Source organism: Halichoeres trimaculatus, unplaced genomic scaffold (genome assembly GCF_033239565.1).
Source record: "Halichoeres trimaculatus isolate MK-OKI-2021-1 unplaced genomic scaffold, fHalTri1.1 fHalTri1_scaffold_15, whole genome shotgun sequence".
Lineage (NCBI taxonomy): Eukaryota > Metazoa > Chordata > Actinopteri > Labriformes > Labridae > Halichoeres > Halichoeres trimaculatus.
In genome coordinates, this window is record NW_027437193.1 from 27,333,515 (window position 1) to 27,347,848 (window position 14,334).

Here is a 14,334-nt window from a genome sequence, read left to right on the forward strand (position 1 = left end):
ACATCTTTTCTCCCTTTTTCCGTCTCTGACTCATCCTCCCATCATCCCACTGCCTACGTATCAGCCCTCACTGCTCAGACGCAGCGTCATATCCCAGTGCAGGCTGGGTTAATGGTTTAGACAGGTGGACTCCCACGCACTGCAACAGGGACGGACAGGGAGGTTAACTCTGCAGGGTTGGATAGGTACAACCAGCCGCATCACCCTTCACCTATCTGTCTACGGGGAAACTGTTAAGATCCGTCAGTTATAATCCTCCAGTTAAAGCCTTGTTTTTTTATTCTCCGTTGATCCTCCTGTGCTTTGCTCGCCCCCTGCCTGTCCAAGGGAATCTGCCTCACCGGCTGGCGTGAGACAGATGTGACCTGAGAGCTGTTCACCTTGCCCTACTCTTCCTCTGTCATGCTTTTCATTCCTAACTTTGCCTTCCCTTTTCTTTTCTCCCTCTGCTGGCCGTCTCAGCTTCCAACCACAATATAGAGGACTTATCATCGTAAAGATGGGCACGCATCTTGATCGCAGAAGCAGCGTTAAGCTCCATTCATTCAGATGAGTTAGCGTTTTTAAACACTAAATTCAACCTGTTATCAGCATAAAAATGTACGATTGTTCTGTGGTCAGTTTTAAGAAACAATGCTATACAACAGAGGCAACGTCTATCAAGTTCTGACTGTCACAGAGCAACCGGTGTTTTGGAGTAGATAGCAACCATGCTAGCTGGTGACTCTCAGCCGACAGCATCAGTGATCAACCATAGACTGTAAAAAAATGGACATCATCTTGCACGTCTCAAAGTGAGATTGCCACTAAAACTGCTCCCCCTGGTGGCTGGCTTCAATATAGGTCAGAAAATCCGGCTTTCCAGTCATTTCAGATGGGCTGTGGTCAAACTTTTAAAAAAAGGATACACCTCGTGGAAATTTTTCTCACATCTGATTGTTGTGGTGGTTTGACGATATCATTTGGCTGCCTTGTATTCAAGTTCTCATTTTTTTGGAAAGCTTTGTTTTAATCAGTTATAGGAGTTAAAAACGTGGTTTTAGGCAAGTTTAATGATGACTGACAGCTGCAGTTCTCATGTAGTTTTTTGGGGGGTTGTAGAATATTTCGGGAGGTAGAGTCAAGAAGTGATAAGACTCTTGAAAGAAAAAAATTATTATTTTTGTCAATGGGCCCCACTCAGATTCTCCCAGAATCCCTCACAGTCTTTACTGCGCAGACTCTGGCTGCACAACTGCTGCCGATAGCTGCAACTGTGACGGGGGAATTGTGGCCTCAAAACCGTGCAATGGTAAATGGCGGAGCCACGCTGTCTACTCTATAAACAGTCTATGATCTACGACCGAGACTGACAAGAGTCATCAGTTAACAGGGTCACATTTTTCACTGAAACACCAGCGACGTCTGCAGGTAAATAACCAACCCTGGACGTACTTTTCTGGTTCTTTTATTATGAACTGGGTCTCAGACTCAGCAGTCTGTACTTTTTTTGGTTTGGGACTGTTTCTGATTCATTGACACATGTTTACGTCTTGGTCTGTCACAGTCTGGTAAGTGTCCACGGATAATGCAGTGATGAGCATCGAGTGACAGTTGCGTGTTTAAATTGCTCTCTGGGTACACGCCGGATTTCTCCTCTAATTAAAAAAATGTCTGTCCATCTAATATCTGTCCACTTGCTGATCTCTTCATCCACTCACTGATATTTCACAAACCTGGGAGCTGTTTACCATACGTATAAGTGATGATATTTAGTTTAAAAATGCACTTTTTGGTGGTTAACTCCTCCACGTCAGTTGACAAACCTTTATACTGCAGTGCTTCTGCACCCAAGTTGCGCGCACATCCGACGCTGTTGATAAATAAATAATCCCTCTATATGGCACCACACTAACACAGAATTTACATATTGACACAGGCATGACACACAAAAGAGGAAACCAAGAGACACCAGAAGGTTCTGCAGATTGTTACAGGAAACATCCATCTGGGAGAATTCTCTGTTTCCAGACAAATAAACCAAAGGTTGATCCAACTGAAATGTCAGCGAGCCTCAACACGAACACATTTCCCAGACTGGCAGATTAATGTATCAGAGAGACTCCTCAATGGCATGTACACTCAGCTCCATCAACACCCATTCACATCACTACTACAACTTGAGATCCTGTCAAAAACACTGAATAATAAATCAGCATTTTCAGCATAATTTATTACTCCTCATTAATAGATTACTCATAGAGTTACTCGACCAGTTTTAAAATGAGTCTCAGTTCACCCACATGTCTGTAAAGTCTTTGAACTGGTCACTGTGTTTAACCTTCTACTAAAACTTCACCTGACAACAGGGCCGGTGCTGTGTTTGTGTGCAGGCTAGATCAGCCCGAGGGCAACACTGACCAAAACAGATCAGCTCTTATCTCACATACTTCACACTCACCGCCAGTAAATGTCATCGGACAGATATATCACAGACCGTCGTATCTTAACCTCTGTCTTTAGTACCTCCTCCCTCTTCCCCGCCCTTCACTCGTCTTCACTCTAAACATCAACAGCTACTATGGATGAGAGCTCACAAACACACACTGCTTGGTATTGATTCAATCAGGAGGTGCATAGCAGAGGAGCTTTGAGTGCTCTGCAATAAAAAGCTGTCCGGTCTAATCTTACAGCCGAGTCTGCACTCACTGACATCAAGCTGCTCCAGCACATCAGCTGCATTTTAGACAAACATCTTCAGGACTGCAGTTTGCTGCTAGGACGCTCCTGTGGGTAGTTAATAGCTGGTTATGAAACTGACTATAATTCACAGTGATGCTTTTTTTGTGACCAAAAAGGAAGCAACACAATCAGCAACAAGATTGATGGTGTCTATAAAGTTATTTTGATTCTTGAAAGCTCTGCCAGAAGGGTGGGAGTAAAATGAAGTCAGTAACAGCGCACTGCCAAAAAGCCTTTGTTTACCCTTTCCACTGCAGAGATACACAATTAGAGTTTCAATAAACTATTAAAAGAAAGCAAGAAGAGATTTTAACGAGGAAACACCACTTACAAATACACAGGGAAAGAGCAGTAAAAAAAAATGCTAACTCATAGGGGGCGCCAAAATCAACACAAAGTGATATTCCTCACAGGACACTGAAATTCATACTCATACCAAGCAAAGAAAACACAGTTAAATCTTTATAACTATTGTAAGACAAAATGATACAGTTTTCTATGGGAAACTTTCTGGATGTGCAATACTTTTACTTTTGAAAGACAGCAGGATGACATTTCTTGATATCTAAGTCTACTCAGGAAGAGACATACAGTCAGCAAAGAAGAAAAAAAAAAAGGTACATTATCCATAAGGATGGCCAAATTAAACTAGTGCCCAAGAAACTAATACACCACACTGTTCCTATGTGTTAAATCTAGGGCTGGGACGATATAACCTGACATGCTAGATGGACAGTTTCATATATCCGCATATAATTCAGTAGTTCATCTGGGTAGAAGCTCTTCGGATTTGTTTTAAGAGGCAGGACTTTCAAAAAAATCAGCAGCTGGTGATTGGACGACCGTTCTGATTGACACACTCACCACGGACCAATCCACATTAAGCCATGGTATGACATAGCTTATGTGCGCCGCTGATGAGAAACAATAGACAAACAACTACAGGAACACGAGAAACAGCTGTGATAATAGCGTTAGACGACAGCTGCCCTTTTTTGTCAAGTTAACTTAAGGATCAAAGGAACACTGACAAGTATGAAAGTCTGCTGACGTCACGTCTGCTCGTCACTTACACTGCTCCCACAGCTCTCCCCTGATTGGGCCGTTAAGAATTTAGCCAAGTGAATCCGTTAGTCAATGGAGCCTGGCAAGATGGATCTGCAGGATTTCAGAAACTGAATCAGGCAGGTCCATCTGCTCTGCAAGGTTAGGGAAGATATGCTATTCTTAGAATTCGATTCTGTTATGACTTCTGGGGTTCCACTTTGATTTAAATTGCGATTCTTTGATACTCACGATTTTTGTGATTTTTATTTTGCTTTTTTAACTTCAGACCATGTGAAAAAGTTAAATTATGATAATGTCTACAGACTATAGCCATATTTTCCCCATAATATGCACATCACGTGAGTCAGAGAGAAACATTTCACCCTCTGCTGGAGAAAAGTGGTAACTTTTTTCCATCCCAGTTTATTGACAAAGCATGAAATGAAGAATTTGAATTTGAAAAACAAAAATCATTTTTTTTGACAAGAATCCTGATTTTAATGTTGTCAAAGAAAATCCTAATATATCATTTAGGGCTGACTGATTATGGAAAATAAAATGAATGCATTTTTTTTGGACCAATATTGCAGGGGGGGGTATCTTCTGCATTATTCATTAAACAGAAACAGTAAGTCATTTTATATTTATTGTATGACCAACTCAACAAAGGATACTGTCAACATATAAACAAATCTTTCCTTCTTTTTTACTGAAAGAGAAAAAGGAACACTGAGAAATTTTACTGATCTTTGGTTGTCAGTATGAGTCCCAAACCATACAAGTGGGTATGGCTCTGCCAGGCACAATCATTCTACTGTGGATTTCTGTATCTCACAGGGTTTAAGTTACTACATTCTCTCCAGCTCTGTGAACATGAAACTTTTTTTTAACTGCAACCTCTGTGATTTGAAAATTGCTATCTACAATACCACGCTGTCGGTTTCAATTTGATTAGTTGTCCAGCCCTTGATAAATCACTGCTGAGTATTTGCACCTGGGTGTGGTTTCCTCATTAATAATTGTGCAGTCTGTAGACAGACGGTATGAGAGGGTTTGTGTATTTCCTAGTGACTGTCACCACTGTTTTCAGTCATTCTGACGCTATTTGTTTTGGATCCTTCTGTTTAATCCAGAGTTTCTTATGACTTTGTACATATGTGCTATTATAAGACTCTTATTGTGGCTTTTTTCTAACTGTTGGGTTTGTTTGACAAGCAATTGATCAGCTGATACTGAAAACAACCACTAGATGAATTTGATACTAAAATAACTCCCTCACACTCAGACATCCTCTTAGAATCTGAACGTAGCATTTAGATCATTCATCCAGCCTTGTTTCAGGTGGGGATGAGATGACAAGATGGGAGCTTCAGGTTGCCAATAGTAACACGAGGATGTGTCATGATGAGGTGTGTACAGTATGTGTGGGTGTGAGAGCTGTGGGGTGTATTGTTTGCATGAAGTGCATCACCCACAGCAATTAGCCTATAGGCTGCCATGTCATCTTGTTTATTTATTTCAGCCCTCTCTCTGGGGTGTAGTGCTTTTTGGCACAGTAGTATGCCTGCAGCACCAAACCTATGAAAATAGCTGGAGAGATGGAGCATGGGCTGTAAGGTTTTCCACATACTGCAGTGCATGGATGTGAAATAAGGATAAGACTTGGGAGTAAATACTCTGTAAATTAGATATTCAGTCATTCAAACCAGACACTCAGCCTACGGCATTTCATGCAGCGATGAAAAACAAAGCATTGACCTGCCTTCATCCCAGTTTCGAGGAAAGCGCTAACACACACGCTTCAGAAGCATTTTAAAAATGTATGGTTATTAGATCTAAGCCAACAGACAAACCATGTGCGTCTACTCAGCCACCTAACAGCCAATGCGGTGCACAGACATCACCTCGAAGCCACCAACGCCTTTTTGACCGAGCACACACAAAACAGAGATATTAAACACAAATACGGTGTTTGGAGATGCACTCCAGCATTTACAACCATTAAATGAGGGGTGTGTTAACACAGGGGATGACTGCAGGAGGTATCAGGCTTTAAACAGCGCGTATCATGCTTTTGTTGCACACACACACACACACACACACACACTGCACGCGCAGAGATCGCCGGTTGCGATTCCTCACGTTGACGCGGGTGAATGAGAGAAAACAGGGTCATAGCTCCGTGTGTGTGTGTGTGTGTGTGTGTCGTAGTGTGTTTATAATTCACGCACCTTTTATCCAGGCAGCAGATCCATTCCGCCAAAGGCGCCGAGTTGGGAAACGTCTGTACCGCGACCATCTCTCCCGGTCGTGAATGTGTGTGAGTGTGAGTGTGAGTGTGTGTGTGAGTGAGTGTGTGTGTGATAGCCGCGATGCTACCGGAGAAGGCTTCCCGGTTCGTCGGTGGTCGTTAATGAATGTGAGCTCCGGCTGCGCCCCCTCCCCGCCCCTCTGCTTCCAGCTGCCTCACACAACTACAGGCTGATGGTGATGCTGCTGCTGAGGGTGATGATGCTGCCTTCATCATGGCATGCAGATGAGTTGTGTGGCCTTAATGGGCTTTTTAAGGGCACAGGAAGGGCTCACTGACAACAGGAAACATAATGCTCTGCAGGGCCATGCTTTAAGAGATCAAAGCTATTTAGGTAGTATATCATATCACAGAATAGATTACTGTGTCAGTAATAGCAAATACCTTTAAGAATACAATTTCAGTCAACTATTTTGACCCACAGAGCACATTTAAGACAGGCAATATTACCAAACAGGGATGGAGCCAGGATTTCAGTTTTGGGTGGGCCAGGTCCATTTTTGCTGGCCATTAAGTTATAGGAGTTAGTAGATCACTCTTTAAATTAATTAAAAAAAAAAACACACTGAGTGATTTACTAATGTTGTTATGTGTGCTCTTGAGGCGCATTAGGTTGCTTTTTGCTCCTTTAATAGTTGATAACAATTTAGAATATTTTAGTGTATCGGATGGACCTACCTGGGACTGCTCTCCGTAGTACTGACAAGGGATTTCCCGATCCGGCTATTCGGGGCATTTTTTAATGATCGGAGATCAGGGGAGAGGGAATTGGCAAAAGCCTGGGGCCTTAGTTCTTGTTTTTAATTAAAATGTGTATAATAGCACATCATCATTCATTTTAGATTAGAACTTAATTTGTCATTATAACAAGTACAACAAAATTGCAAACAAGAAATTGCAACCTTATAGTCACACACATACAAGGTAATCTTGTGGTGCACCACTGAGAAGCTTTATTTTTATTTTGTTGATCCAATGCTGTGCTAAGTGGAGAAAAAAAAGCTATATCCATGTTGGCTAGAATGATACCTTCATTTAAATCACACAAAAAAAAACTCAAATGGCAACTTGTAGGTGTTTTTTTTCTTTTCTTTTTTCTTAATGCATTGCTGAAAGATCGGATCGGGAAATATCGGGATCGGCAGATACTCAAAATAAAAAAATTGGAATCGAATCGGGAGCAAAAAAAAAAAACGTGATCGGGACATCCCTTGTACTGACCAATGAGCAGCACTCTAATAATACTCTGATACACTCTAAAAATAAAAGTGTGAATTGAACAAATTTCACAACTTTCTTTTAAAATTGATTAAAAAAACAAACAACAACAACCAAACCCCAAACCAAAACCATTTTGTTTAAATGTCAGGATGGTTCTGTTGAAAAGTGGGCCTGAGACTGTTAGACCTACACATAACACCGAACCCCTGCTTAATTTAACACATCAAAAATTAATGTAGTTATTAATCAGTTGACTGTATTTGGGGTGTAAAACAGGTGTTTCAAATTAAATTTCTACTTTTGGTGTGTATGTAAGTTATAGCAGCGGTCCCCAACCATTTTTTGCGCCACAGACCGGTTTAATGTCAGACAATATTTTAACGGACCAGCTCTTCTTCTGTCTTCTCTCTGGCTCTTTTACCCTGCCTAAAGAAACTTTCCAAAGATATTTGTTTTTTGTCCATTTTGCTATGGGGGTTTGGCGTCAAGAATGAGTCATAGACAGGTATGACGTAGAGAATCCGGTCATTTTTAGAAACAAAACATCGTTTTGATAATAATCTAACTGAAATAATGTAAGTTGAGTATTTCCTATGTGCAGCCCGATACCAACTGGCCCATGGACTGGTACCAGTCTGCAGCCCAGGGGTTGGGGACCACTGAGTTATAGAGAACAGGCCTGGCTAATGCACTTCTAAAAAAGGCAATGTAACATACACTAAATCAATATCTGTGTGTGAATGGCTTGTCCTTGGGTCCAGGGCTTCAGTTACTTGATCTGTTTCAACTGCAGAAAATAAATACACAGGTTAGTGTGTGTGTGTGTGTGTTTTTTTCTTTTTGCACCAGTTTGTACCATTACAGGTGGAGAGACAGGACAGGCAGTGATGTATAACGTCAAACAAAGCAACTAACTTGGACTCCATACAGACACTGTTGGAATATTAACACTCAAAACCTTTAATTTTCCTCCAAGAAACTTGTTGCTTCAGGATGATAAGCAAGCATTTCTCACAGTGTAATTACAAACAATGGCGGTGTGTTATTTCTGAATGACTGTCACTTGCAAATTGCAGGGGGGAAAACAGCATGTTTACAACGGGCTTATTTGTGCTGCTCTCAAGTAGATCAGATATAGGTGTTTAACAAAAAGACAAGTGTTTTTCTAATGTTACAAATAAGCAGAAATTGGTCTATTCTGCCCAACGCTGTCTGAACAAAGTCCAAGTTGGACTCATGGCTGTGAAAAGATGGATTCATCTGCCTCCTACACAGTATAGGAGACTTATTGTTTAGATGCTTTTTATGTCTGCCTGCGTATTTTTGTTTCCTATTCTTCTGTCTTGATGTCTCTTTGTCCTTGATTTTTATTATGGTTTATTAAGTATCTTTCTGCTATTGTGTAATTGTTCTACTTATTCCTTGTCTTCCTTTTTGTCTCTTGTGGCTATTTTTAAGTGATTTGTTGTCACTTTAACAACAAACATTTTGGTCACTTCAAGCAGAGATGCTAAACAAGGATCCCGCCTGACTCCCTTGCCCCCTTGGCAGAATGCATGTTACTCTCTTTCAGGAATCCATCCAACGTAAGACCAAAGAGTAGAGTTACATAACACCACTGAGTCTTGGGAATGCTTTTTTGGGTCAAAATTCTACAAAGAAGCAAAGCTTGACAGAGCACACAAGTCATAAACAGGGTTTTCCTGCATGCAGAAGAGGAAAGTCCCTTTCCTTCAGCTATGTAGAGGAAGAAACAACCTAGTGCAACACAGCCTGAGGAAATAACCATTTCAATTTAGCTAAAACGGGATCTGAGGGCATCCTGGGACAGCAAATAGCACCATCTAGCATGCTACATGAAACAATGTGAGTGTAGATATATGTTTAGTCTACACAATCTACACAAAGTGTCAGAAAATTAACTAGCTACATGTTCATAGATAGATAGATAGATAGATAGATAGATAGATAGATAGATAGATAGATAGATAGATAGATAGATAGATAGATAGATAGATGGATAGATGGATGGATGGATGGATGGATGGATGGATGGATGGATAGATAGATAGATAGATAGATAGAGAGATAGATAGATAGATAGATAGATAGATAGATAGATAGATAGATAGATAGATAGATAGATAGATAGATATCGTGGAGGGGTCACTGGTGCCTCACCCTGGAGCTAGACCTGGGGTTGGGGCCTGCAGGCGAGCGCTTGGTGGCCCATGGGGCCCGGTCGGGCCAAGCCAGAATGGGTGACATGGGTCCATCCTCCTGTAGAACCACCACCTGCAGGAGGAGCCATAGGGGTTGCCTGGGACCGCCTTGGTTTCCCGTCAGAGGAGCTGGTGGATGTGTCTGGGGACAGGAGCCATTGGTCTTCACTGATGGCACTGTTCCCCCCACGACCCGGACCCAGGTAAGCAGTGGAAAATTAAATAAACTACACTTTTAATAAAAATGAAGTGTTCATAACCCATTCAGAATGATAATGTTTTAAATATTAATTTAAAAGACCTATAAACAGGGAAAAGACCTGTTCTGAGGTTATTGAAAGTAGATAGTGCAAGATTATTGAACACAGACAGTTCAAGCATTAAAGGTGATGTTTAAAATATTGTGCTGTAAATACTAAAGTGTCCATCTGGTTAAAGCACTGCCAACAGAATAGAAGGAGGCTAGAATTATGTTGTTACTAGATTTTTGTTTTGTGTATTCATTTTGCAGCTCCCCATATGAAAGTATGGTGAGCCACAGCAAAGTAAAAATTTTACTGATTAAGAAAATGTTGCCCTTTAACTTTACTGCAGGCTTACAGTAAACAAACACCACGACTAAATCAAAATATAGAACATGTTTTATACCAGTAGAGTTATTTTAGTTTGTGTACAATGTTTAACCTTTTTTTTTAAATTAGACTGGATTTTTTTTTCTTTTATTGACAGTGAAGCTCAGAAAATTCAGAAACACAGGGAGAAGAATCAGGGGTAGACATGCATCAGAGGGTTGGGGCTGGGAACCAAACCTGCGTCCTATGTGTGGTGGACTCTTCAGGGGTCAGCATCTGAACTACCATCTGAACAACACCAGCGTCCCACTTTTGTTTTACATGCTAAATCAACGTACTTAAATTTGGAAAGAGAGAGGAGGAGCGTTGTCAGTTTGGAGTAACCCACTTTCAACATGGCATAAACAAGCTGCTCATTAATGTTGCGCCTGCACTCCAAGGCTCGGATGTGGTTAAATAAAGATCAATGCCAGGAACACTCTCTGTGAAATGGTGTATAAACATCAACAAAGCAGCGTTAGTTTCACTGGTTTTGTTTCAACCCCAGTGATGAGAGAGCAGCAGCAGCAGCAGAGAATTATCCTGTCACATGGCTGACCGCAGCCGCCACCACCGCTGCAAAGGAAGAAAGAGGGAGGAAGGAAGAGAGGGGTGGTGGGAGGGAGGATGGGAAGCAGAGGGGGGTTAGTATCCAGAGCATCCATCACTGCCATAAACCGTCACATACACCCAGTGCATACACCAGGTGAAAACAGGGGCAGGTTATAGGAAGGGGGAGAAATGTGAGCATAAGAAAGTGACGGTGAATACATTTTCAATCTTTAATTTTGAAACAGAAGATTAAGATGAATCAAGGAATTTAACTAGACATTTGATCAATGAGGAGGAGGACAGGAGAATCACATCTCAAATGTTCCAGACACTCAAGTCTTCTTTCAACCTGTATCTTCTTACCCTGTTCATATCTCTAGTGCTGCTGCAGGGATTTGTATTTAAGCATTTAGTCATAAACATTGTATTATAAGACGTAATTAATCAGTGCAAACGAAGAGTGGCAATTTTGCATTTACAAGTTACATATGTGGCAATAGATAAACATACAGGGCAACAGTATCTCCCCAAACCACGATGTAAAGATCTGATTTGATCCTGCTTTAACTTTTTAAATGAACTCTACAGCTCACATTCTTGAAATAATAAATGTGTAGTTCACACATTAGACACACAGTGGCAGTGTTCTTGTTTTAGGACTGAAACACTTCAGCTGTAATGACTACACCTTAGGCTAATTCACAGCACGGCATGAACACAGTGAAGAGCTGCAGCACAGCTAGCTTCAAACCGCTGACCTGTGTGTTCATCCCAGCCATGGTTTGAGTGTGTGTGTGTGTGTGAGTGCATGTGCATGTTAAGTGTTTGTAGACTTGAGTGCCATTCCCTTGTGAAGCCGGGGAACTCTAAACATGGTTGACTGAACTGATAACCATATGGGGCATAACTGTCTGCCAAATTCAGCTTACATCTCTCTCTCTCTCTCTCTCTCTCTCTCTCTCTCTCTCTCTCTCACACACACACACACACACACACACACACACACACACACACACACACACACACACACACACACACACACACACACACACACACACACACACACACACTCAGATCTGAAATTGTCAGCTGTCAGACATAATTTCTGGTTAGATAAACTTTCACCCATTTAAAGTAAGACCCCCAAATACTTTGATAATTTCTCAAGTTCTGATTCTGATATTAGGAAATTAACACATAAATTGTTCTGAGTAATTTATTTTTTTGGCCTAGCTCACCTCCAAGTGCCAGGAAGGTAACAGAAAACAGCCTGGAAAATCCAATAATCCAAGCTCTGATATTAACTCAACTCCTGGGAACAAAGTCGCAGTGTGGTAATATTTTGGATTTCACAAAAAAAAGGTCAATAAACATGTGCTGTACAGACATAAAGTTAAAGGAGAAAATGTTAAAGAAGTGACTCTTTATGGGCTTGGTTCAAATATTTTTGCAGTCTTACTGTAATTATTTTATTTTTTTAATTTTTAGATTTCTGAATATTTATTTAAAATGCTGTAAAATATTATTTATTTATTTATGGTTTTTAACAATACCTAACAACCCAATTTTTCAATCATACCGTTGGAGACTTTGAAATATCAGCAAATAGAGGAGACCAGAGTTGTGACAGTTTTCACATTTCTGTCTCCAACTTAGAGCTCTTTTAACCCGGTATCTTCAAACTAGTTTCAAGTGTTTGCTAATAAATGGCCCAGAAAACGTCTTTGCAACACAAACAGAAAATACACAGCTTGATCTCAAACACAAGGAGTAAAATGTTACAATTGACCCAATAGTCCTGGTCAGTTGTAACATACCATGGGTTTAAATACAACGTGATAAAACTGAGACCACAATGATGACTTAAGATTTTGAAAGCTGTTTTTTTTTTTTTACTTACCTTAAACCTTTTAACAGAATTGCTGTGGCTCTGCAGAGTGAAGAACTGAACCCCATAACTCCAAATGTATCATATTTTAAACATGAGTTTAACCTCTGATGTAATCAACATGATAAATAGTTTCCTTGAAAACCTGTTAAAAATGTTTTAAAAATGTATTCTCCTCACTTAATGTTGATCGTTCCTCTACAGGCAGCTGAGGTTGTATCTTGGCCTTTTTCACAATGGCTGCTCTCACTAAATCATTCTCACACTTTTTTCTTCAGGAAAATTGTCGCTAATTTTCCCATAAAGCCCCATAAATTACTTTAAAAAATTCAGAAAGGTAAATTCTGATGTATTCTTATATTTGACACATTAAATGAAATATAACAAAAGCTATTTTCTGTTTAAAATGAGATTATTTTGACTTAATCACCTCATGTAAAATAGAAATCCAATATATCTAAATTATCACAAGATCTCTGAGCTCAATTAAAAAGATAAAAAATTGTAAAAAAAAAAAAAAAAAAAATTCTACTTTAAATACATTTGTTGATTTCTGTGTATCAGAAGCATCTCACATCATCTCTTCTTCAGGAGAAGATTAAAATTGAGAGTGAGGAAGTTTAACTGCTTTTTCCAAGACATCCTTACATGGTGGCTCTCTAAAATTCTTAAACCAACTTTTCTTCAAAATCAGCCAAAGTCTTGAGTTGTCCCTGTTGCTTGTGCACCTTTTCCTACAACACTTTTCTCTTCAGGTCAATTCTCCATTAATATGCTCTATACGGCACTCTGCTAAAGGCCAGCCATTAAAGCACTGACCTTCTGTGCCTTACACTACTTAAGTTGATCGACTTCTGGACAACTGTAAAATCAGACCTCTTCCCTGTGATTGTGGTTGAGTGTTCTAAACTGGACAAAGAGATGTGCAGCATTCTCATATCTTGAGATGAGAATTTTTTCATCATTTGGGCCATAGACAATAACAACTGAAAATAAAATTGGGAAATGATAAAGTAAATATTCTCTTTCTTTAATAAGTGATGGAAAATATTGAATATTTAATTGAAAATATTTAATGATATTCTAATTTACTGAAATGCACCTAAATATTAAATGGATTATTTCACGAATTTAAATTCCTGACATTTTTTTCACAGTGTCAACAGGCAGATGTGCCCCACTCCTTTACATGAATTAATCTGATATAGTGAGTGTTGGCAAGATGTCCTCTTGAAAAGAGTTGTTCTTGTAAGGTTCTGATCCATTGAATCCCATAGGTCCCACTGTATTATTACCTCCACCAAGGAGGTTATGTTTTTTGGGAGAGTTTGTCCGTCTGTTTGTCTGTCAACAACATAATTCAAAATCTTGGATCTTGATGAAATTTCCAGGAAAAGTTCAAAATGGGATAAGGAAGAAGTGATTTCATTTTGGTGGCGATCCGGATCACCCTCTGGATCCAGAACTTTTTTTAAAGATTCCTTATCATTGTGAGACAGGGCCATTTTCACCATATGTGTATATAACTCCAGAATGCAAAACAATACAAGACAGGGTCACCATAATTTCTGACAGATGTAAAAGTACGATCCAGATCCTGCCAATGTTCTGGATACTAAGATCTAGAATATGAAATATGTACTGGATCATCGTAATTTTCAACACTGTTAGGTAACAAATTATCGTACCAACCTGCAACTCTGAGTGCTTTTCTAGTTAACTTGTGTATTGGCTTGGTGTGGTACCAAATGACATGATAGT

The 14,334-nt window shown here is 40.0% G+C and overlaps 1 protein-coding gene across 1 annotated transcript in view; it reads right to left on the minus strand.

Moving 5' to 3' along the window:
* The window catches only part of LOC141804330 (rap guanine nucleotide exchange factor 4-like), a 30,163-nt gene extending 23,843 nt beyond the window's left edge, over positions 1 to 6,320 (minus strand). Inside the window, exon 1 of the mRNA XM_074688699.1 lies at positions 6,000 to 6,320. Coding sequence (XP_074544800.1) covers positions 6,000 to 6,067 — 68 coding nt within the window. The 5' untranslated portion in view covers positions 6,068 to 6,320. The remainder of the gene's footprint in view (positions 1 to 5,999) is intronic.
* Between the last annotated feature and the right edge of the window lie 8,014 nt (positions 6,321 to 14,334).